Source organism: Tachyglossus aculeatus, chromosome 16 (assembly GCF_015852505.1).
Source record: "Tachyglossus aculeatus isolate mTacAcu1 chromosome 16, mTacAcu1.pri, whole genome shotgun sequence".
NCBI classification, from domain to species: Eukaryota; Metazoa; Chordata; class Mammalia; order Monotremata; family Tachyglossidae; genus Tachyglossus; species Tachyglossus aculeatus.
This window is the reverse complement of record NC_052081.1, coordinates 8,863,879-8,889,023: the sequence shown is the minus strand read 5'-3', so window position 1 is coordinate 8,889,023 and position 25,145 is coordinate 8,863,879. Positions and strand designations below refer to the sequence as shown.

The 25,145-nt window shown below is 44.0% G+C and overlaps 1 protein-coding gene and 1 non-coding gene across 2 annotated transcripts in view; both read left to right on the top strand.

Annotated features, from left to right (window-relative positions):
• The window catches only part of COP1 (COP1 E3 ubiquitin ligase), a gene marked incomplete at its 5' end in the record, with an annotated part of 172,595 nt that extends 158,761 nt beyond the window's left edge, over positions 1 to 13,834 (top strand). Inside the window, 2 exons of the mRNA XM_038758162.1 lie at positions 11,154 to 11,198; positions 13,459 to 13,834. Coding sequence (XP_038614090.1) covers positions 11,154 to 11,198; positions 13,459 to 13,476 — 63 coding nt within the window. The remainder of the gene's footprint in view (positions 1 to 11,153; positions 11,199 to 13,458) is intronic.
• On the top strand, positions 4,301 to 4,437 carry LOC119938902. Its single transcript, XR_005454594.1, has one exon.
• Positions 13,835 to 25,145: the final 11,311 nt, after the last annotated feature.

The following is a 25,145-nucleotide window of genomic DNA, read 5'->3' as shown; positions in this document are numbered from 1 at the left end:
GCTGCCATTTCCCCTTTTAGACTGTGAGCCCACTGTTGGGTAGGGACTGTCTCTATATGTTGCCAACTTGTACTGCCCAAGTGCTTAGTACAGTGCTCTGCACACAGTAAGCGCTCAATAAATACGATTGATAATGATGCCATTTGTCTGCTGTATAGGGCTAGGGCACGGGCCAGGGAGTCACAAGGTTTGCTGCCCTTTGTCTGCTGCATTGGGTTAGGGCAGGGGCTTGGGAGTCACAAAGTCTGCTGCCATTTGCCTGTGGCATAGAGTTAGGGCAGGGGCCTGGGAGTCACAAGGTTTGCTGCCATTTCCATTTTTAGACTGTGAGCCCACTATTGGGTGGGGACCGTCTCTATATGTTGCCAACTTGTACTTCCCAAGCGCATAGGACAGTGCTCTGCACACAGTGAGCGCTCAATAAATACGATTGATAATGATGCCATTTGTCTGCTGTATAGGGTTAGGGCACGGGCCTGGGAGTCACAAGGTTTGCCGCCATTTCCCCTTTTAGACTGTGAGCCCACTGTTGGGTAGGGACTGTCTCTATATGTTGCCAACTTGTACTTCCCGAGTGCTTAGTACAGTGCTCTGCACACAGTAAGCGCTCAATAAATACGGTTGATAAAGATGCCATTTGTCTGCTGCATAGGGTTAGGGCACGGGCCTGGGAGTCACAAGGTTTGCTGCCCTTTGTCTGTTGCATAGGGTTAAGGCAGGGGCCTTGGAGTCACAAGGGTTGCTGCCATTTGTCTGCTGCAAAGGGTTAGGGCACGGGCCTGGGAGTCACAAGGTTTGCTGCCATTTCCCCTTTTAGACTGTGAGCCCACTGTTGGGTAGGGACTGTCTCTATATGTTGCCAACTTGTACTGCCCAAGCGCTTTGTACAGTGCTCTGCACACAGTAAGCGCTCAATAAATACGATTGATAATGATGCCATTTATCTGCTGTATAGGGTTAGGGCACGGGCCAGGGAGTCACAAGGTTTGCTGCCCTTTGTCTGCTGCATGGGGTTAGGGCAGGGGCCTGGGAGTCACAAGGTTTGCGGCCATTTGTCTGCTGCATAGGGATAGGGCACGGGCGTGGGAGTCAGAAGGTTTGCTGCCATTTCCCCTTTTAGACTGTGAGCCCACTGTTGGGTAGGGACTCTCTCTATATGTTGCCAACTTGTACTGCCCAAGCGCTTTGTACAGTGCTCTGCACACAGTAAGCGCTCAATAAATACGATTGATAATGATGCCATTTGTCTGCTGCATAGGGTTAGGGCACGGGCCTGGGAGTCACAAGGTTTGCTGCCCTTTGTCTGCTGTATAGGGTTAGGGCACGGGCCTGGGAGTCACAAGGTTTGCGGCCATTTGTCTGCTGCATAGGGTTAGGGCAGGGGCCTGGGAGTCACAAGGTTTGCTGCCATTTCCCCTTTTAGACTGTGAGCCCACTGTTGGGTGGGGACTGTCTCTATATGTTGCCAACTTGTACTTCCCAAGCGCTTAGTACAGTGCTCTGCACACAGTAAGCGCTCAATAAATACGATTGATAATGATGCCATTTGTCTGCTGCATAGGGTTAGGGCACGGGCCAGGGAGTCACAAGGTTTGCTGTCATTTGTCTGCTGCATAGGGTTAGGGCACGGGCCTGGGAGTCACAAAGGTTTGCTGCCATTTTTACAGTCTTCTTTTCACAGTCCATTTTTCACAGTCCCCTTTTAGACTGTGCCCAACCTCATGATCTTGTATCTAATCCAGTGCTTCGTACAGTGCCTGCCACACAGTAAGCACTGGTCAGGTACCATTAAAAAAAAATTATACTAGCAATATGGTGGTGGTAGTGTAGTTTGATAGCTTGATCTTCTTATCCCATAGGATAAATCTTAGCTTTCCTCTTCCAGGTCTGCCTCTTTTCCTCATTCATCACTCCATTCCTCCCCACTGCCCTAATCTGAGGTTTGGGGGGAATTTTGAATTGGGGAGGGAGTTGAAAAATGGAAATCCATTAATAGGATTAGCCCTAAACAAACCTTTCTTGGGTGATGGCTTGATTGCCAATGCTGATGTGGTCAAAATGTTCCCTGTAATGTTTTTGGATTTTGAGGCTACATTTGCTGCATAAAGAGCAGGATGCCCCTGAACTCTTTCGGATCTTAATGAGCTTCGTCCTCCATGGGCTCCTGCCTTGTTCTCGCAGTGGGCCAGGCACGGTCTCTGATAGTTCCTCGGCATAGAGCGGCAAGCACAGCTCAGGGCTTTTCCCTGAATTGAACTTCCCAACATCCTGTGCCTGCCACATAATTTGAGGGCAGGAGCTGTGGGGAGAAGAAGTCTTAGGTTTGAGAATCCCAACCCCTGAACCATTCTGTGAATGATAAATTCAGGGGCATGAATTGGTTTAAATTTGAACCACTGGCAAAAAATCATCTCATTCCTTAAATCGTTCTCTGACACTTGTTTCCAAATTCTTCTTTTTGCAATAACATGCATTTACCATTGAAAGCCAGAGGCAGGCAAAGAGATCCAGCTTGTAGTTTTGGTGTTTAAAAAAAACAACAATTCTTTGTCAATTGAAAGTAGCAGTATTCTCTCCTGACAGAACAAACAGTTGCTTTTCACCTAAACCCCATGTGGTTCATCTAGTCTTTCTTTTGTCTTTGTTAATCTATTTTGAAGGGTCAGCGTCCCATTAAGGTCGTGAAGGATAATTGCTGTTCAGTCCAGCTTCTGTCATCATGACTTCTTATTGAGAAATAAATCAGCAACAACGGCTCTGTCGGCGGAATATTTAAAAGGCATTAGTCCAGATAGGATGAAATAGGTTAGACATGAACTCAAATACGACATTTCTTTTCCTTTATTCCCATTCTCTCATATCCTCCATCATCCCTCCCACCTCTTCTAGCAAAACATGTTGGCAAGAGACAGGACTTTTGATAGTTTGCAGTAGATCAGTCCATCAGTGGTATTTATTGAACTTTTACCATCCATAAAGCCCTGTTCTAAGCCCTTGGGAAAATATGATGTAAGAGTTGGTGGCCACAATCCCTGCCCACGAGGAGTGTATAATCTACAATGGGAGGTGACAGACATGAAAATAAGTTATAGATTGGGGAAATAATAGAACATAAAGGGAACTAGGGCAGAATTTCCACTTCTCAGCACCTGTCTTCAAGGACGTTAAACAAGATCACCAGTGTCCACTGTGGGTAGCTGCCTCTGCTGCAGCTTCAAGGAGTTTTGAGATGTTCATTCACTCATTCAATCAATTGCATTTATTGAGAGCTTACTTTGTGCAGAGCACTGTACTAAGTGCTTGGAAAGTACAGTTCAGCAACAGAGAGACAATCCTTGCCCACAACGGGCTCACAGTCTAGAAGGGGGGGAGACAGACATCAAAACAAGTAATCAGCCATCAATGGCATCAATTTAAATTATATATATATATATATATATATATATATATATATATATATACATACACACATCAGAACAAGTAAAACAGGAATTAATATAAATAAATAGAATTGTAGATGTGTACATATATACACAAGTGCTGTGGGGTGGAGGGGTGGGTGATAGAGGAAAGAGTAAGTTGGGGCGAGGTGTGGGGAGAGATGTGCAGAATGTTTCGTAGCAAAGCCACCTTCTCAGGGGGAGAGGAATATTTACAGTGCAAGCGCTTAGTACAGTGCTCTGCACATAGTAAGCGCTCAATAAATACGATTGATGATGATTGATGATATTCCTGGATACCCTTATGTGCTGAAGTGGATGGGGGTGACTAGGGTTGTAAGGAGAAGCACCTGGGAACTCTTAGCTCCACTTCCCCAAAGTCAGTTGCTTCCCATTTAATGTTATCCATTCTCCAAAGCCGCTTGATCTCAAATAGCAAACCATTGTCCTCGCTTCTAGTCGCTCCTATATTGAATGATTTAAAAGAGTGCTCTGGTCTCAGGGACACAGGGGTGTGATGGAAAGTAAAGGTTGTGTGATAGAGAAGCCGTCTTACTTTAAAACGTATTTCCCAATTGATCTGCCTAAAGAGGGCAGGAGCCCTGCATTTTTTGATCATGTATGTTTCCATAATTCTCCTCCAGAAGTATTTACAACTTTTTCTCCCTGACTAAAGATGCCTTTGACTTAAGTGCAGCTTATAAATGATTCCCTCTTCCCATTTTTCCGAATATCCTGTCTTTAGTTTACTTGAATACATTAAGGCTTATTTACCGCAAATGGGAATTTGAAGCAGTCAGGAGCCTGGAACCAAAAAGGCTACATAACAAAGGGTCTTTTTAATAATGTAGCTCACCAATACTGGAAGCTGCCGGAAACAACCATGTGGACAAATGAAATGTGTTTTGTCTGCATTCTGCAGCCTTCCTATAAAAATTGGAGGTCTCTGTCTGGCTTAAAGCAGCTGGCCAAGCCAGATCGTTCCCCTCCATACAATATTTCCCAGCATCTTTCATGTTTTCTTGACATCATCCCCTCCAGTTTAAAGTATTCTTTAGCCCACTGTCCTGAATTGTGAGGGAAAATATGCCACGAGGCAGCATTTGTAGTTTTCATGATTGAAATTTCTGGCAGCTAACAGATATGTACCTCTTTAGTTTTTAATAAAGGCAAACCAGGTGATGACTTTTCCACAAAGAGCAGATTCTCAGAAGTATAGGACCATGTGTACTGTTAATTGAAGGTTAGCCATCCCACAAGTTCCTGATTAGTAATTGCCTGTTTACTCTTGTAGATTCAGATCAGAATCAAGCATACCCCGCAATACAACCGTTTTATGTCTGCCCCTCTGGATTGTAAATTCTTTTTAAAAAAAATATTTGTTGGGTTCTAGTATATCAAAAACTCTTCTAAGCACTGAGGTACATAGATATAAATGTATCTATTTACATATATACATAGATATACATAGATATACCTGTATATATGTATATACCTGTATATATGTATATATGGTTGTACATATTTATTACTCTATTTATTTATTTATTTATTTTACTTGTACATATCTATCCTATTTATTTTATTTTGTTAGTATGTTTGGTTTTGTTCTCTGTCTCCCCCTTTTAGACTGTGAGCCCACTGTTGGGTAGGGACTGTCTCTATATGTTGCCAGTTTGTACTTCCCAAGTGCTTAGTACAGTGCTCTGCACATAGCGCTCAATAAATACGATTGAAGATGAAGATATAAGTGAATTAAGTACTTGTGGGCAAGGAACTTGAGCATGTCTACCAACTCGGGTATATTGTTCCCTCCTAAGTGCTTAGTACAGTGGTCTGCACACCGTAAGTGCTCAATAACTACAATTTATTGATTGGCAGGTTGTATCATGAATTGTCATAGCATGGGATGCATTTTCCCACAGGCTTCCATGTTCAGAATTGGAGTCCCTCCCCATTCCAGAACTGGAAAAGTAACAGGATGTTCCTTCATCTGCTGCATTCTGAAATGATAAATATCACTGAAGCATTGTTTGTCTTTATTAAACCAATTCAAAGCAAGAATTACAGTATTGAATAAATAGGGAGCTGTAATGTGATTATAAGAGTCTTTGTAGGAAGCTGCAGAGGTAGAAGCTCATTCTGAGACTGATAATGGTTTTTCAACTTTGGTGAAGAATTCTTTTCTTAAAACACCTTGTATGAGTAGGGTCAAACAGTACATACTGTATCCCCGGGATGTTTGCTTGTTAGGGTCATTGTAACCCCAAGGTGGTTGGTGCTGCACAGCAAATTTTGGGAGTCTATTAATGAGGCTCAGAAATGATGGCTAGCAGGTCATCATTCACTAGGAAGCATTTTTGTTGGTATTAGGAAGACTGCTTATGGTGCTAAACCTTGCTTTGATTTGGTAGGGCTGAAGGGACCATAGGATCACATCCAATCAATCAATCAATCAATCATATTTATTGAGCGCTTACTGTGTGCAGAGCACTGTACTAAGTGCTTGGGAAGTACAAGTTGGCAACATATAGAGACGGTTCCTACCCAACAGTGGGCTCACAGCCCAAGGCATCAGAAGATGCTGTGCCATCAGCAGGTTGTCACTTTCTTTCATCAGATCTGCTGTGTGACCTTGGGCAAGTCACTTAACTTCTCTGTGCTTCATCTGTACTTCGTCTTGCTTCACCTGTAAAATAGGGATTAAGACTGTGAGCCCCATGTGGGTCCAACCTGATTAGGTTGTATCTACCCCAGCGCTTAGTAAGGGCCAGGTTCATGGTAAGTGCTTAACAAATGCCTTTTTTTAAAAAAAAGAGTACACTACAAGTAGTCATAAACAAAGCATTTTTAGAGCTGAGTATTGAATAACATCAGGGAAATATAAATTTTCCTACCTTAGAGCAAGACCCAAACTTGATGTATGTTTAGGTGCTGCCACAAAGGAAGCAGTAAAAGCTGGAAAACTTCTTTATGTTGATGTTTCTTCAGAATGGAAAGTGATCCAAAAAATACCCAGTCTTTGTCTCCTGGAAATATTAATAAATTTTCATTAGAGCAGATAGTCAAACAAATCTGAAGAAAACTATGCAGTTAAATGAGGAAGTGTTATGTAATATTGTGTTGATTTTTGTATTGTAAGTTTTTCATTACTCTAAAAAAAGAAATAGTGACTTATTTTGAGACAGGAACTTCAAATGTTGAGAATTAGAGTTTTGCATTAGCAGTGTTGAATACTGAGTTGTTGAATGGTCTCCCGATAGTTTAGGTGTATGATGAGGGAGTGGAGCTTTAGTGTAGACTCAACTACCTGTGTCTTTCTCAATCTCTATATTTTGCTAAATGAGGATGGCTTTGATTTTATGCATTTGGCTCTAGTATCAGAAGGAAAAATGTAAAAAAACAAAAACAAAATAGCAGAGTTATTCCCAAAATATCCAGATAGCGAACTTATGGCGTCTGTGCACTGAAAAGAGCATACCGTAGACTGTTTTATATATACTGGCATCAAAACTGTATGGAAAGGGTCTGCCATTCATTGAGAACATTTGTGTTCAGTTTTCAGGTTTGCCTTCAACTTGACCTCAAAACATTTCTGTACCTTTGTATTCTCAATTGCAAGACTGGAATAATGTGCAATTGGCTCGACACACAGGAAGCAAGCAGTAAATATGGGTGATACAATTCTTTGAGCGATGCAAATCTGAATGAAGGATGATAGAACAGTTTTAGAGCTTTAGAAAAGATTCATTTTACAGGCTTACAGTCTGCCATTTTACTGATCTGGCTCTGATTCCCCAGGCACTCCAATGATCAGCATTAATAGAAATGTAAATAAGTATCAAGTTCATAGAAGTATCAAGTTCATCGATTCAGTATTTCAGGTTTTTTCATTCATGTCACCTTGATGGCACTCTGTAATTGTTCCAGTCTGGGCAGAGGGTCTCATTTCCCTTCGAGCCTTTTCAAGAGAGAGTAAACTGAAGATTGGAAGTGAAGAAGTTCCATTGGCCTTCCCAACAAGGCAGCAGTTGTTATCAGGACTCTAGTTAAATATTCAGATTTCTAGGTCCCCGTTCTCTGGGGTGGTAGAGCCCAGGAATAAGGAAACAGTCCCGATTTAGATCTGAGCAACCTTGCAGAAAGCTGATTTTAAAAAGCAAATTTGACCATGCTCACCTAGGATTTTATGGCAACTGCGCAGAGCACCTTTGAGGGATTAAAATAACAATATCCTATATCTTTAATAAAGTCTTTCCTTTCCCCTGCAAACATTCTAATCACTTTATAGGCATCTTATTAATCTTACAACATGCCTGCGAGGAAGGGAAAGAACTGGTATAATATTCCTCATCATGAAATTGAGGTCCAGAGAGCTTGAGTCCTAGATCACCTGAAACTGCAGCTACAGTTCGAAGTCCCTGAATTCTCCCCACTTGGGACATTATTGACTGTTAGAATGAGGCGTGCATGGGATCAGAGGGGAAACCACCCTGACTTCAATCGAGCCAGCAGAGGAACCCAAGAAGGAAGATTCACATTTTTTCTAGTTACTGCATGGGTTCCCCCAAAGGGGCTCGGTATTGCCATTTTGTGCAAACTATTAAACCACATGCCCGGAGGAGAGATCTCTGTGGGGAGGAAGGAACTCACTTTTGACTGACAAATAGATTTCCTTTTAGTGTATTTACAATCTGCATCATAGCAGGTGTCTGACTCTCTATGAGTGTGCTGCCCCACGCTGTCTCTTTGTGCAGCCTAGCTTGGGGTAAGGATGATGTGAACGTGAGCATCCATTGGGTTCTCAGGCTGAACCCAACCTGAAAGCAGCATCCTCCCTGTTAATTTTCAGAATGCACAAAAGCTGGACAGCAGAGGGGGAGGTTGCCTATGTAGCTATGGTAATAAAAGAATGAGAGTGTGTGTGTGTCTCTCTCTCTCTCTTTCTCTCTCTGAGGAGCCACCTGTGTGACTCAGAAGAAAGAAGCTGGGAAATGTCAGAAAGGACTTTTCAGTTGACAGTGTCCTCTCTCCTTTTTGTATTGAAATCGAACGATTCCATATGGGGAGAGCTCAGAGAGGGGTGGGATAATTTGGAGAAAATTGAGGAAGGGTGGTGAGGTCTTGGTGACTTGATTCAGCAGGTTCAGTCCTCTAGCTGAGATAGCACTAGCGTGGCCTTCATTTTTCCCAAGGTGCTCTGGCTGTTTTGAGGCCACAAGGATCTATTTAGCAAACTCCCGATTCCAGGCCATTATCAAAGAGTCCCAAAAGTAGCCATGGGCACTGGTTGTCCCATCATGAAGCAAGGGGTCTAGGGGAAGAAAAAAAAACCTTGCAGAACCAGGGGGTGTCTTGAGTAGGTATGAGTCCTATTAGTGGACTTAGGAGATATGACACAAGGGTGGGCGTCCAAAGAAAGACAACAAAATGTGAGTGCAGAGCCATTTACCTGAGCAGTTTAGGATGGAGTTTAGGGGAAGTGGAAATATTAATTCAATCCACATTACCTATGTCTTTATATTAATGTTTGTCTCGCCTTCTAGACTAAACTCATTGTGGGCTGGGAATGTGTCTACCAACTTTGTTGTATTGTACTCTCTCAAGCACCTAGTACAATGTTCTGCGCACAGTAAACAATAAATACCATTGCTGATGATGATCATTGTTTATGCTAAACTGAGCTTATAAATGGGGGTTGTTTCTTCCCCTTGCACTGAGCTGAGGTGGCAGCCATTTAATAATATCTTGGGATGAAGGTAAAGTACATTTACTAAAGGGTTTATTAGGAACTGAGAATGGTGAAATTGAGAGTTAAAGTGTTTAAGCCATAAAATCAGCCCTGAATCTAGAGGAAACCTTTATGGTGTTGGTAGGTGATTTTATGCCTACTGTAAAAGTTATGCATTTGATTATTTTTAAAAATCAATTACACAGGTATCTGTTACTATGAGGTTCATGCTCTGTGAATATTTTTTTTTCACAGCATGTTTCAGATTTTAATGTGTTGTGCATAATGGCTCTTTTATAAACAGTCCACAAGAAAGGAAATGATTCCTCCAGGGGATAGAAAGCTTTTGTTTCAATATGTCTGAGCCAAATATTAGTGGCTTAACAAGTAATTTGCCCCTTTTGCACCTCTTTCCCTCCTCCGGACCCCCTTCGCCCAATTTTCCCTCTGCTTGTGTAGGATGAAAGCGGTAGATCTGTGATTAGCTTTGCCCCGGAGAGGATTTCTGCCACAAAATGGCAGGTTCCAGAGAGAAATGAGAATTACCTGCCGTCATTTTTGTTTTATTTAGCAAGGAAACCAACCCATTGAGCCAGAGCTTATTTACATTGGTACCCTGGCAGACTCCAGCAGGAGCTGGGAACTACCAGTCATTCACAATGCAAACAAGAATCTTTCAAAACCAGCAGTGATTGCTTTACACTTATCACTTCCAGCTCTCTGTAATAGAAGTAAAATATCTGGTTCTGCTACTACCTGGCATACAAAAATGAATATATCTTTAGTCAATCTAACTGCTTAGAATGCAGTTGAATCCTGAAATCATTTTGGGTAAGTACTTTTTGGCGGAGGTTTTTTGTAATCCGAATTTTTCTCAGCAACGTAGTGGAGTTGTTCTTCCTGTGTCATTCTTGGTTGCTGTGGCAAACACTAAGGGTGCCCAAGAGAGTTACTGTAGAGTGTCTTCCTATGTCAGTCCTAAAAGTCACTAAATCCAGTGGTTGTGTTTGTGTTTGTGTGATATACTTCCCTCTCTAAGTGTTACCAGTTGTTCCAGCTCAACTTCCAATAGGCACTATACAGTGTGATCCCAGAGTGGGCAGGAAGAGGACAACTTCCAAAGTACAGATTCTAATAGATGAATGGTTCCTTCTTGTTAGGAAGCCATGGACTGAGATGTCTCCCCCTTTGCTTCATTGCAGGTTTCCTTCAGACTTTAGAACATTCTGATGAGGCAGGTCTAATCTCATTATTTGTTGCATAATGATGGGCTGCTAAGTGCCCACCCTGATCAGTTTACTGCTCTGCTGGTTTAAGGGGATCTGTTTTCCTTAAATCTCACACTCTTTGCATGTATTCTAACTCTTTGAAGTGAGAATATGCTGGCCACCAAGTTTATTAAACATTTATATACTAAGTGATAGGATAATTCAAAAGACATCCTAGCTGGCTTCCCTTCCTCCCCCAGGCACCTCTGCCCCTTTATCTCAGTGCTGCTCCAGCTGCCATTTGTGCCAGTGCCTTTGGCAATATTTACCTCCAGCCTTCCAGGGTACTGCAGGGCCAAAACAGAGGGGATGGGAAAAGAAAGCTTTTCTGGGCAAAGGGGTTCTGACTTGTTTTTTAGCATCGGTGTGGGTGTTGTTCTCGCGCATTATTTCTTGTGGTTTACTTCCCCTCCTTCCTAGCAATCTGTTCTTTTCTTTTGGAATCAAAACCATAAACCGGACCAATACTGCAACAGACCAATGGTCCACTCAACCCAGCGGGTCATAAGATGTCCCCTCCTTCCAGCCAGTTTCAGTTCAGTACTTCCCTTCAAAGTGCATAAATTCAGGGGTATTATAAGATCTCCCTGTCATAGCCTTCCTTATCCATTCTTGGTCCCCTGGATGTCCTCATTGGCTTAAGAAAAGTGTCTCCTTGGATTTTTCCATCTGCGATTCCCACTCCAGACTCTCACATGTCGTGTTCTTTTCCAGGAGTCCAATGTGCTGATTGCTGCTAACAGTCAGGGTACAATTAAGGTAAGTTATTTCGGGCGCCTCCATTATAAACACTCAGATCCATTTTTAGAGTGGAACAAGGTCATGCAGAATGTGTGGCTCGGAGAATCCATTAGATGGGGTCATCCCAGGCACAAGTATTTGTCATTGGAATGAAGTCAGTGCTACTGGCACCAGCTCCAGGGGCAGGGAGAGAGAGGAGAATGCACCTACGTTAAAGACACCAATTTCAGTTGCAGCCGTGGCGAAGGCAAGGGCGTCTGTTTGGCTGCTACCATGCCCGGGGACCTCTGCGGTATTGGAGAGGGTCCGGGAATTAGCAAACAGTGAGGGGATATTTCCCAGACATTCAACCGGTAATGCCATCCTGGGGTTCCCTCTTTTATATTGCTCTACCTGGCAGATTGGCTGTAGGCCTCAGTAGCCACAAAAGCTGTTAGGATTTAGTTCATTCCGGATTTAGTCATGCAGTCGATCAGTCAGTGGAATGTATTGGGTGCCCCTCCACACGTTCCCCCAGTTCCTCATCTGTAAAATGGGAATTATGACTGTGAGCCCCACGTGGGACAACCTGATGACCTTGTATCTACCCCAGTGTTTAGAACAGTGCTTGGCACATAGTAAGCGCTTGAGAAATATCATCATTATCATTATTATTATTTGCCCCCTTAGTTTTCCTAGCCCCAAATAGGAAGTAAAAATGACAAGAAAGGCCCCAGAAGAGCAGTGGGAAAAGGTTATAAATTTCGACTACCTGGAAATGGAGCCTCCAGAAAGCTTTCCTTACCATATAATTAACGTTTATGTTTTCTGCATTTCCCCCCAAGCAATTTGTGTTTCTGTGCATATCAGATAAGCCCTGTTCTTGCTCCCAGAGGACTGATTTAGCATTCCCATAGCTTTCTTGAGACCAAACAGTGGCATCCATGACACTGAAAAGTAGGGCAGATCCAGAATTATGAAACCATGAAATGAATGGAAATTTTGTTGAGCAGCAGGAGGAGGCTGGTGCTTAAGGAGAGCTGGTTTCGGTCACACCTGTCTTTCTAAGTGATACACATCATGGTAATAATTAGCAAGGAGAACAGAAATTTGCCCTGGGGCACTTAGTGCTTCCTTAAGGGGCATGTGGTGTGCGGACATCCTGCACAGTCGTGCTTTCAACCTCCCTGATCTCTGTCCGGCTCAGACACCTCATCGGGAACGCATCCGGCCGACGGTTTACTCACTTGAGCCTTTAGACCCCCTAGTTAACAGAAGAGCTGCACTGGCCCGGAAGATTTCATTCGTTTTTAAACAGAAAAAGATCTGCCATCAGCAAACTGCCACACTCAGCAGATTGCCAGGAGGATTTTCTATTGTTCAGATGAGTTAATGTTTTGTTGGGAAGGAAGAAGGAAAAAGAAGAGTGGGTGGGAATTATGACCCTATCTTACATCACGTCAGGATATACAACACATCTTGAGGAAGAAAGTAAAGCAAGACATCAGATTCTGTGCTGTTTGGCCGTAGACAAAAGCTCCTGCTTTAGATCCCACCCTGGTCAGTGCAGAAAGGAGGATCAACCTAGTGGCAAGAACACAGGCTTGGGAGTCAGAGGACATGGGTTCTAATCCTGGCTCCTCCAATTGTCTGCCTCGTGACCTTGGGCAAATCACTTCACTTCTCTGTGCCTCAGTTTCCTCATCCGTAAAGTGGGGATGAAGACTGAGCTACATGGGACAACCACCCCAGCACTTAGACCAGTGCTTGGCACGTAGTAAGCTCTTAACAAATACCATTATTAATATTACTATTATTAGCCATCAATTAAGAAGTGACTGCGTTGTGAAACAAAAACTTAAATTCAGTGCCCCTTCAGCCTTCCTCCCCTCTCCTACCAAACTCCCCCCCCCCCCCCAAGCCATCCACGGATTCCATCCTCAGGTGCTCCCACTTCAATCCAAGCAGTGTGGCTCAGTAGAAAGAGCACAGGCCTGGGAGCCCAGAGACCTACGTTCTAGTCCGGGCTCCTCCATTTGTCTGCTGTGTGACCCTGGGTGAGTCACTTCTTTGTGCCTCATTTTTCTCATTTGTAAAATGGCAATTAAAACCCACTTTCTTCCACTGAGACTGCGAGCCTCTTGTGGGTCAGGGTTAATGTCTGTCCTGATTATCTTGTATCTACCCCAGTGCTTTAGTACAGTGCATGGTGCATAGTAAGCACTTAGCAAGTACCATTATAATAATAATCATGCATCGAGCCCTCATTAAACTTCTCTTTTCTTTTTTGGGAAATCAGGTGCTGGAACTGGTATGAAGGGTCTTCTCTTGAAGCATGATGTACTTGGCCCCCGCTGAAATACATCTGCAGTTCACCTTGGGAGGAGAAACCGAAACCTTCAAACTATGACCCTCCCCAACACCATCCTGGGGTGTTTTTATTTTTGTTTTTTCTGTTTTTTGTTTTGTTTTTGTTCTGTTTTTCCATTTATGGACTCCTTAGGACCTATGAGATATTGACAACACCCAATGAATTGTCCACCATCAACGTAACTCCACGGACTTTGCTGCTGCTGCTGCTAGTGGTGCTGTGGTTGTCTAATTTTTATGATAGGGAAATGAATTCTTAAAAAAAAAAACAATAAAAAAGAATAATAAAGTTTATTGAGCCACAGCAAAGCTGGCAAAGTTTCTGTTGTTCTATGTGGGACCAGTTCCTTTTAATGGCACTTTGTCAACTAGGGAGTCCTGAACTGCCGCCGTTTTGAATGTCACGTTCTCTCCTCTTGGGAATGGGACCACCCAGACGTAAGCCCATCAGAAGGGAACATAAACATTCCTCTGGTCCCCGTAAATCTCGTAAAAGGTACGGAGGCTTACTAGCTTTGTAGGCTGAAGTCCTCTTTTCCTCCTCAGAACAGATTTCCTATTGGCATCTTTTCCTTCCAGGTTACCCATATCCTGCCCCTGGCCTATTGCTTAGGCCAGAGGCGCAGTCATGTTTCCCCTACTGGTCTTTCCCCTACTTCCCCTTAGCCTGTTATTTTGTTGGAAGCCGGAAACAGGTAGGTTTTTTGTTTTGTTTAAACCATGGACGGCCAACTATCTCAGATTTCAGCTAGTGCCAAACTGAGCCATATTTGAACTGTAACCTCAGAACTACATCCCTGTTAAGTCTCCAAATCATCTCTTGGGAAATCAACTTTTTTTGATGTGTTTTGCAACTAAAATGAAAGGGAATCCAGGAAGATGAAGGGAAAGAGATGATGGCTAATGTAAAGCTTTGGTTGCTTTTTGTTTGTTTTTTTCAGCAGACGATCCTGACCCGGGCATTTCTGGGTGCATCCATTTGATATGAGTAGAAATGAGCAGACGTTTGATTTAGGGTGGTGCTACCCATGTAAAAGTGATGGGGTGACAGATTTATTTTACCCCAAATGATTGAAATCCATCAGTCCAGCTCTCCAAGAAAACTTCAGCTGCCTGGCTCTCAGTCTTGGGCAACATTATGTATACTGCAGATTCAGCTTTGACCAGGGAGAATCCATTGTCATTCGGGAGCAACGCTTGTCAACCAACTTACCTGATATTCCTTGGCCTTGAAAAAATGCCAGTTTCACTGAAAAAAGTTAACGGCTGAGATATTGGGCCTCTTGGAAGGAACAGTATAGAAGGGCTCTTGACAGATACTTGAGATATCCATCAATCCCTGAATGTTGTGTTTTCCAGGACTTCGTCTAAATGGCAAGTCAGGAGGGCCCTTCCTTTTGATGTGTCTTTCTTATGACAAAACACAGTTTTGATTGGGTTTCTCCTTTCTTCATCTTACCTCTGTTGTCAGAGTTAATCCAGTGATATCCATTGAGCACTTACTGTGTGCGGGACACAGTTGGTAGACATGTTCCCTCAAGCTTATGGTCTAGAGGGGGATACAGACGTTAATATAAACAAATAAATTACGGCTATATACGTAATTGTTTGGGGGTGAATACCAAGCTCCCAAAGGATAAAGGTCCAAATGCATAGATCATGTAGAAGGGAAAGGGTTCTGGGAAAAATGTTAAAAATTTAATTTTAATGTTAAAAAGAGTTAGATGTGGGGATTGAGCATTTGCCTGGAGGCCCGATGAGATGGGGAGGTATTCAAAACAATGCCCTGAGGTGGTTGGACTGTTGAAATATGAGTGGGAGCTGTTTTACCCAGTGCACATTTTTATTTCAAATGTAGATTTTTCACCATTTGTTAGAGATAAATTTCCCACGTTTATTGTAAAGCTGATAATGTAAATATCTCATGTTTGCCGTGGTTCATCTGGGATAAAGAGAGAAATAACCTAATAACACACTTGTTTCTCACAAACTAACACATGTTCAATCATTAAAAGAACAGCTGGTGTTTCCCCTCAGAATTGGCGACCTTCCTTATTGATGTGAATCAGAGTGGCCACAAGGAAAATGTCACTAGGAATAATAAGCTACTTAGGGCAAAACCCACAAGATGGACATGTTCTTGCAGCTTTTCCAAGGTCATCATGCCTGCATAGAGTAATTTCTAGAGCACATTCTATAGGGCAGAGGTCTGTAATGGAATCATTTCGACAAAGTGACTATCAGTTGATAGTATACATTGAGCGCTTTTGTGCAGAGTACTGTATTAAGCATTTGGGAGAGTTGGTAGACATGTTCCCTACCCACAAGAGATCTGGGTATTGATGGTCTATCTCTTCAACAGGGTTGATCCCTCCAAGCCCCAGACGACAGTACAGACTCTACCACCAAAACACTATTCTTTGCTTCCCTTCCTTGGCAATCAAAACTAGCACTTGGGTTTGGGCCTTGTTTGGAGCAGGCAACCAGAGTTTTGGGAGTCTAATCCATTTAGCTCGATGGAAGGAAGGTAAAACCAGACCCCTCGACCCTGCCTGGGGGCCTTTTGAATCAGACACCAGCCTCTGAGAAGCTCTGGGGTCCCTTCTCCCTCTGGGCTGGCCTCAAATAATCTCAAATCATCCTGGGTGCTTCCCATCATGTGACATTTTGAAGCCAGTAAGTGTATATTAGCTTCATGTTCCTTTTTTCTCCTCGGCAGAGTGCAATTTCAGCGGTGCTCAAAACTGTGTGGCCTTTAGACAAAAGAAGTTAGGCTTAATCAATCAACCAATGGTATATATTGAGCACTATGCTAATTCTGTATTATATTGTACTCTCCCAAGTGCTTAGTAAACATGTTCGCTGCCCTTAAGGAGCTTAAAGTCTAGAGCCTGGCTTAATTTGGGCCATTCTAAAATATACCAACTCTAATGTAGTATACTCTCCCTTAGTACATGCTCCACACACTAAGCACTCAATAAATAGGAGTGATTGACTAATCACAATTTGCTCATTTTCTACTAGTCTTACCCTTGAACCTGTATCCTTGGCTTTTTGCACTGAAGACCATGTGCAGCAAGCCATAGAGTTGAGTTAAAACCAAAAACCTCAGGCCAAGGGATTGTTATAGAATTTGGAAGATAAAAATGGGGGAGTGGGGCATCCATTTCTGACCACCCCACTCCCGCCTCCCCAACCTTTCTCCTTAAAACTCCCCTTTGTCCCCCATGAACCACCAAAACTGAAAGTTTACAGTTGGGTAAAGAATGGAGGTTCCTCCCTTACGGGCTTTTTATCTTCTTCGTAAAGTCAAAGTCTTGTTTCTGGCTTTGTCAGTTTTACATTAAAAAAAAAAAATTCACATCCGGCATTCTAATCATTTTCTTCATTTAACCCCCTTCCAAGCTCTAGCTGTGCTGGTAATGTAAAGAACAATTCATGAATAACTTTAGAGTCCAACTAAGGAAACGAGGCGTCCGATTGTAATCGAAACACTGAAGAAACCATCAGGGGGGATTCTTGCTCCATCTAGCTAATAAATACTGTGGAGCTCTCAATTCCTAATGACGTCCTTCGTGGGAAGAACGGCCCCACCTCGCAGTAAGTGACAGCTAGAAAAATGTTTTGTTCCCATTCTAAATCTGCTCCCTATTCCAGGAGGGGAAGGAACCACCAGCTAGGTGTCCTGGACTTAAAATACACCTTTCCACACAGAGTAAATCACCACAGACCCTGAGTCCCCTTGGGTTCGCAATGGCTGAATCTCATTTCTAATTCTGAGTTTTGCCTTGTAGGTCACTTTGTATTTTTTTTTAATGGGGTCTTGCAGCATAGGTGGCCTGACTTCAGATTGCACATATTCTCTTTCTCGAATGACTGAATCTTAAGTAATAGCGCTTCGAAAGGGATCCAAGTGTGCCTTCAAGAACTGTAAAAGGCTCGTACAAGGTCTAAGCTTCAAATCGTAGCTACCAATGTGTAGCTCGATGGATCAATCAGTGGAATTTAATGAGACACTGTGTGCGGAACACTGTATTAAGTACTTGGGACTTGGGAGAGTACATGCAACAGAGTTCTAGACACCGTCTCTGCCCACAACAGTCTTGAGGGGGAAACCGACAGTAATATAAACAATTTAAAATTTGTAACGTATAGATATGTGTCTAAGTGCTGTGGGGCTAATCCCCAGACATCCCACAGTGCCGGGCTCCTCCAAACCTGAGAGCAGGCCTTCCATATTCCCACAGAATATTTCCCACTTAGGGTGTCAAGATATTACTCAGATAAATTACCACCACGATCCCTTGATTTACAGCCCCCTGAATGTACATGAATATCAGTTGGGTTTCTCCTGTCTGTTTCTGCTGTACACAGAGACAACCATGCCCTGGTGGATGTTCCATTATGTGGGGCCCTGAGACCCCAGGCTGTCTTCTGCTTTCAGTCAATCAATCAGTGGTATTTATTGAGTACTCACTGTGTGCAGAGCACTATGTACTAAGCACTTGGGGAATATAATAGTTGATAGATTCCCTGCCCAAAAGGAGTTTACATCTAGCGGTGGAGATAGACATTAAAATAAGTAAATTATGGATATGTACATAAGTGCTGTGTGGTGAATATCAAGCACTTAAACGGTACAGACCCAGCTGTGTGGATGACACAGAAGGGAGAGGGAGTAAGAGAAAGGAGGGCTTAGTCGGGGAAGGCCTTTCTGGGGAAATGTGCTTAATAAGGCTCTAAAGGTGGGGCGAGATTAAGTACTTTCTCTTTCTTACTGTAGTTTGAGTATTAGTAAAACTATAAGCAGTGATCCGTATTGAACAAGTTAACAGGAGATACAACATTGCCCCGGAACAAGGTCAAAAGCATATAAAATGAAATTCAGTTACAAAATGCAAATCTCACCCCGTTCCTAGGGGTCCATTGAGCTGGAATCCAGATTCCTAAATCTTTCTAAGTTATTCATCTGTGGAGTTCAGCTAGGTTCTGTTTTTGGGTTGTTGTTTTTTTATGCAGGGGTGGATGAGCACCTGCTGTATGCTTTTGAGGAGTGGGGAGATGGTGGACTGAACATTTATTTAGAAAAATGACCTGGAATCAGAGAGAAGTATGGGTGAGAGAAAAGAGAGACAGGAGACATGGAGGTCAGTGAGAAGGCTGATGGCAATAGTCAAGGTGGGGTATGAGACGTGTTCAGATCAACGTGGAAGCAGTTGATTGAGAGGAAAGGGCATATTCTAGAGGTGTTGTGAAGGAAGAACTGACAGGTTTTGGTGACTGAATAAGAGATGAGTTGAGGATAATGTCAAAATTATGGGCTTGTGAGACAGGGAGGATGGTAGTGTTGTCTTCCATGGTAGGAAATTCGTGGAAGACAAGATTTGGGTGGAAAGATGGGGAGTTCTGTAGTATGTAGACTATGTTACAGTATGTAGATTATAGTATGGGATGAATTTTTAACTCGAAGCTATAAGACCTTTTTTCCCACATGTAGTTTGTAAAGCATGGAAATCACAAAGAAGGACTTCAAACTTATTTTGTTTTCTGTAGTTCTTTTATCCTATCTCCACCCTGTCTCGTTTTGATGAAGAACCCCTGTAGAATTGAAGAAATGTCTTTTCTCACCAGAAGCAAACACTATTTCCACAGATTTGTCACAGGCCCCAACACGTGTGCACTCTTACTGAATCCCAGTTTAGATTTGGCTTCCCAGTCTCGTTTTGGGCAGGGCAAGTGTCTACCAACTCTGTTGTACTGTGCTCTGCACATGATAAGCACTCAATAAATATGATTGATCGATCAATCAAGCAGGGGGACTGGGCCGTGTTGGGCTGGGGAGAGCTACTTGCCCTGCCCAGCCATCCTTTGCCCAAGCGGACAGGAGCTGCTTGTGGCCTTTGGGATGGGTCCAGGTAGAAAGACCTCAGCTGACAGGTCACCTCTTCCCAACTTCCCCACCCATACACACTTTGCACCTAGAGCAATCACAATAATGACCACATTTTATCCATTTGTGTGAAGTTCATGGACACAAAGCATCCAATCCTCAAATATCCACAACCCCTCACATTTTATATCCTGGAATTGTCTTTTTGCTTCTAAAATCCACAAATGCAGATTAAGCTCACAAAAATGACGGTCCTGATCTATTCTCATGACTGTCCCTCTTCAGTTTACTGAAGGTAAAGGGATGGTCACCTTGCCTTACCATCAAATTCAAGCTTACACTTTCTAGCCCCAAGGATTACCTAAATGCAGCATCTCAGTCAGTCCTCTCTTCTGCTTCAGAATTGTGGTTAGTGCTCAGGTGCAGTAGAAATGACCCTTCCACAGAATGTGTCATTCCTCCAGTCTAGAAAGGGATTTGGCATTTTTCTAAATGAAAAGCATTTAATCAATCAGTAGTATTTATTGAGCACTTACTATGTGCAGAGCACTGTACACTTCACTTGGGAGAGTATGATACAACTGAATTAGTGGTTACATTCCCTGCCCGTAACAATGAATGTATAGTGATAGCATACAGATATCAAAAAATGCAGCTCCTCCTTTTGAATTGAAACTCTTTCCTCGAGGATCAGAAATGGCTTCCAACCCCTGCACCCCAGTCCTTTATTTATTACAACCTCCAGTAAGTTGGGAGTATCAACAAAAGTTTTCAAGACTGTTATCTGGGAGTTCCTGTACGTAAAGGGCAGGGTCCTGGGGGCACACACCCAAGAAGACATTCAGATGACTGCAAAGCATTTTGCAGAATCATCCCCATGAAGTGAAGCTCAAAACAAACAAACAAACATAAAAACCCAAGTAACAACAAGTTACTTGGTAACCCAAGTTGTTTCTAAAGCCAAGGCTCTTCATCTGCAATAGGGAACCTTATACTGACCCAGAATTCTGTCCAGGCATACACTTTTGTATGCAGGGAAAGTGACTACCAACTCTCCTGTATTACTCACCCAAGCACTAAGTACAGTGCTCCCTACCCAGTAAGTGCTCAGTAATTACCACTGATTGCTTGATTGATTGCACTGATAGGGAGAGTGGAGAAAGCAAGCCAAGAAGACTAACATTTTCAGGGAGGGACAGGGGGGTTATAAAGTGTTATTAACTTCATGCCAAGCCAAAGATGTCCTCAGGGCTGCAATTTTATTTCATTTTTTTCTTTTATGGGATTTGTTAAGCACTTACTCTGTACCAGGCACTGTACTAATTGCTGAGGCAGATACAAACTAATCGGGTTGAACACAGTCCATGTTCCAGATGGGGCTCACGGTCTTAATCCCCATTTTACAGATGAGGTAACTGAGCCCCAAAGAAGTTAAGTGACTTGCCCAAAGTCACACAACAGCCAAGTGGCAGAGCTGGAATTAGAACCCAGGTCCTGGCTCCCAGGCCAATGCTCAATCCACTAGGGCATGCTGCTTCTCATGCCTATACTTTGAAACATTTGCCAGACTTGGATGCAACACAGTCACCACCACTATACTAGACTCCACATTATACTAGACTCAACACCAAGACACAACAATCACAAACAGGGTGCTGCCTCGTTTACAAAGCACTGCTTGATTGAGTCTAGATTTCCTCAGCCTCCCTCACAGAAGCAGCAGAGGCCTGGATGCCTTCCTTTCCTCCAAGTTGAAATTGAATTTCCCCAGCGTCGGGATTCAACAGCCACGATAACTCTATCTGTCTCCCTTCAGCTGCTCCCTCCGACACCCGCACCAAGTGTGCTGGCTCCTTTGAAGGCAGGCCACCAGGGAAAGTTTCCTCACATCTCCTTGGCTGACGGTAATGATATGCCGATTGCTTCTCAGACTCCCGCCGGTGGGAGATTGTCGAGCTGGAGGGACCAGCTCTTTTTTAAGCACTTAGTAAGAGTACGGGCTTGGGAGTCAAGGGATGTGGGTTCTAATCCTAGCTTTGCCACTGGTCTGCTGTGTGACCTTGGGCAAGCCACTTAAATTATCTGTGCCTCAGTAACCTCATCTGTAAAACGGGGATAAAGACTGTGAGCCCTATTCAGGGACATTCACTGTCCAGGAAAAATATCTTGGAATCCCACATGTTTCCATGATTCCACAGCCCTTGCTGAAGGGAGGCTAGGACCTCCAGACTGATTCAGGTTTGCTGCAGGAGCATGAGGGGAAGTAATCTAAGAATCCTCCCATCCTTCCATGCTCCTGGTCCTCCCAAGATCCAATCACACTTCAGCCCCCTCCCTCCCTCTGGGCTGCGGGCTGGCTGCCTCTTCTTCCTCTCTTCCTTCTCTTCTGGAGAAAGATGAGAAGCCATTCAGGAGAAAGAAATGAATATCATGTAATCCCTGAAAGGCCCCCAGAGACTGCAGAGGTGGGAAATAGCATATTAAAAATGGATGAAGTGGGCTGTGTGGTTGACAAGCCAAAGAGATAAGAAGGCCTGTTTAAAAAACAAAACAGCTAAAACTGAAAAATAAGAAACCCTCACCCCCATCATCCTTGGAATAGAAAATGCCAGTAAACAAGCATTTAGAAGAGCTGATTTGCCCACAGGGGCCTTGTTTAAATAACTAGTTTGTCTTGATTACGCCATCTAATCTGCCTTGTCAAAATCCACATAAAACAATTTAGGCATTTAAAGAAGAACATAATAAGCCCGAAGAGGAAGGGAAGCGGATGAGCCTCCCTCGGGTCAGACATATCGGCAGCGCAGGCAGTTGGGGTGGACGATGAGGCTATTTGCAGTGTGGCAGTGTTCAGGGTCCTCGTGTTCCCAAACCAGGAACCCACCCTGTCCCCCCGGGGGTCCAGGATAGTGGTTCTTGCCAATTTCCACCAGAGGAAGCATTTCCAGGAAGAGAGGAGCACTGCGTTATATACACCCAAAGAGAGGTATGTCCCCAGACCCTGCCCACTGCTTCAAGTCCCAGCGTTTTGTGGGAAACTCAGAGAGGGCCAGGACGGGCTTTCAGGCCTGCATTAGCCACTACAACTTCAGCTGCATGGAGTTCCAGCTTAGAGAAGCAGCATGGTCTAGTGAAAAGAGCACAGGCCCTGGGTTCTAATCATGACATAGTGGTTAGAGCATGGGTTTGGGAGTCAGAAGGTCATGGGTTCTAAGCCTGGCTCTGCCACTTATCTGCTGTGTAACCTTAGACAAGTCACTTCACTTTCCTGGGCCTCAGTTACATCATCTGTAAAATGGGGGCTGAGACTGTGAGCCCCACGTGGGACAGGGATTGCGTCCAACCAGATTTGCTTGTATCTACCCCAGTGCTTAGTACAATGCCTGGCACATAGTAAGCGCTCAACAAATACGGTAATTATTATTATTAATCCTGGCTCCGCCCTTTCCTTCTGTGTAACTGCAGATAAGTCTGTAATAGTAATAATTATCATAATGGTTAAGCGCAAACAAAGTGCAGTATTGGCAAAGCCTTTGCTCACAGAGAATAGCCTTCTCCCAGTTGCAGCCCACCAGGCTAGTCTGCTGCAGGGGCTTCCCAGCAATCTGCTGGTGTGCATTTGTTTGAGACCCCGCTGCCCTTATTAGGCACCTGCTTTGGATAGAGGCCCCTGTATTTTTCACTTGGGAGAATATAGAAGAGTTATAAGACACAATTCCAGCCCTTGCAGTTGAGTAGAGCATGGTGTTTCATTCATTCCAATTCAGTAAAATGGCGAGCACAATAGCCACTCTCTCTCATTTTAACCCTCCATGTTTGCAGGCCAGGAGGGTCAGGCCCTAGAAACAGAATGTGCTAACAGTGTGCTCTTATGTCCTGCTCCACAGACCTGGCACTCCGAAATACTATCAGTGATGATTAATGATGATGATTAAGGACTATCAATGATGATTAAGGTCTGGTGCCTTGGGACTGAGGTTTCAGTAGATGCTCATACTACCTCATATCCCGAGGTAGTATTTCTGGGGGGCCTATGACATGACCAGGAGCCTATTTTCTCAAGAATAGATGATTATAGTAGCCTTAGCTAATGCCATCACTGTTATAATGTGGAAAGACCACTAATATTAAGGGTCTGCTTACTGTGTATAAAAACATTGCCTTTGCAAAAGATAAGAAATGTTCCATAGTCTCTTTCCACATACCATGTCTCTCTACCTCAGAACCCAATCGCTGAGGAGGAAGAGGAGGCCAGGTTGATTGACCCTGTTCTAAAAGTGGAGAAACTGAGGCCCAAAGAGGCAGAAAACTCCTCAAGGTAATGCAGAAAGAAATAGAAGCAGGGCCCATTAGCAGCGGGTAAGTTGGCTGCCTACACACCCTAAAGTCTAGGCATCTTAAATCTCATTTATTCTCATCATGCCACTCCTCTGCCCAGGAGGCTGATTTGGGTGGGAGCTGTGTACATAAATCAGACTCATCTCATAGCTGATATGTGGGTAGCTATGTGGTAGAAGGAGGTGCCTGGGCTGAATAGCAGCATGATCTAGTGGAAAGAGCAATATGGGCCTGGGAGCCAGAGGACCTGAGTTCTCCTACCAGCTCTACCACTTACCTGCTCTATGACTTCGAGCAAGTCACTTAACTTCTGTAAAATAGGGGTTCAATACCTGTTCTCCCTCTTAGACCGTGAACCCCGGGTGGGCAGAGATTGGTGGCTCTCGAAATTTATATCTTTCAGCTTCCTGGTTGACCTCCATTTTAGGGCCTGAAGCTTCTAACTCAGAGAGATCCGAGCCCCCTGCCAGTCTCCCCAAGGGTTGGCCCAGCCCCAGATCTAGCAAGCCAGGAGGCTGCAGGACAGAGCTCATTTCTTCCCACTATCTGTAGCTAGGGGCCACATGAAGGGAGGATTAGGCTTTTCCAGCCCAGGCAGAAGCAGCATGGATTAGCGGATAGAGCACAGACGTGGGAGTTAGAAGAACCCGGGTTCTAATCCTGCCTCCACCACTTGTCTGCTGTGTGACCATGGGCAAATCACTCAACTTCTCTGTGCCTCAGTTACCCCAGCTGTAAAATGGAGATTGAGACTGCGAGCCCCATTTGGGACACAGACTATATCCAACCAGATTAGCTTGTATCTACCTCTGTGCTTAGTACAGTGCCTGGTAGTAAGCACTTAACAAATAACATAAAAAAAAGTCTGAGGGCCCAGCAAGGTCCATCAGTTGCAGAGATTTCCACAACTGCTTGCAGAGATGTGTACCGCTCAGGCGAGAGGACAAGGGGAGGAGGGGAGCTATTTCTCTGCGTGGAGATAAAAGTGTTTTTCTCAGGTAGGAATATGACAACTGGGGAGAATCTGTGGCAGGATCATGCAGCCCTGGAGGAGCCAGAGCTGCCGAAACAAAGGTGCCACCAATTCAGAGGAGAGAGAAGCCCACACACCACACAGCTAATTGGCAAAATGGATTCCTCTCCAGTTTTAGAGCCTGTCCTCTAACAGAGGAGAGAGCATTCTCCGTTAGATCTCACAGAGCCCTCCGTTCCCCGAGGAAGACTTCACTCCCGGCCCCCAGGACGAAGGCATTCTGTCTACAAATGCTCTAAACTAAAACGTTAACAGGACAAAGCCAAGCTCAAGATCCCCTGGAGCCTCCTTCATTCCCGGTGGCTGGAGCTGGCTTCCCCGTCCCTGGCCAGGGAGGGGGCGGCTCTTTGGCTAG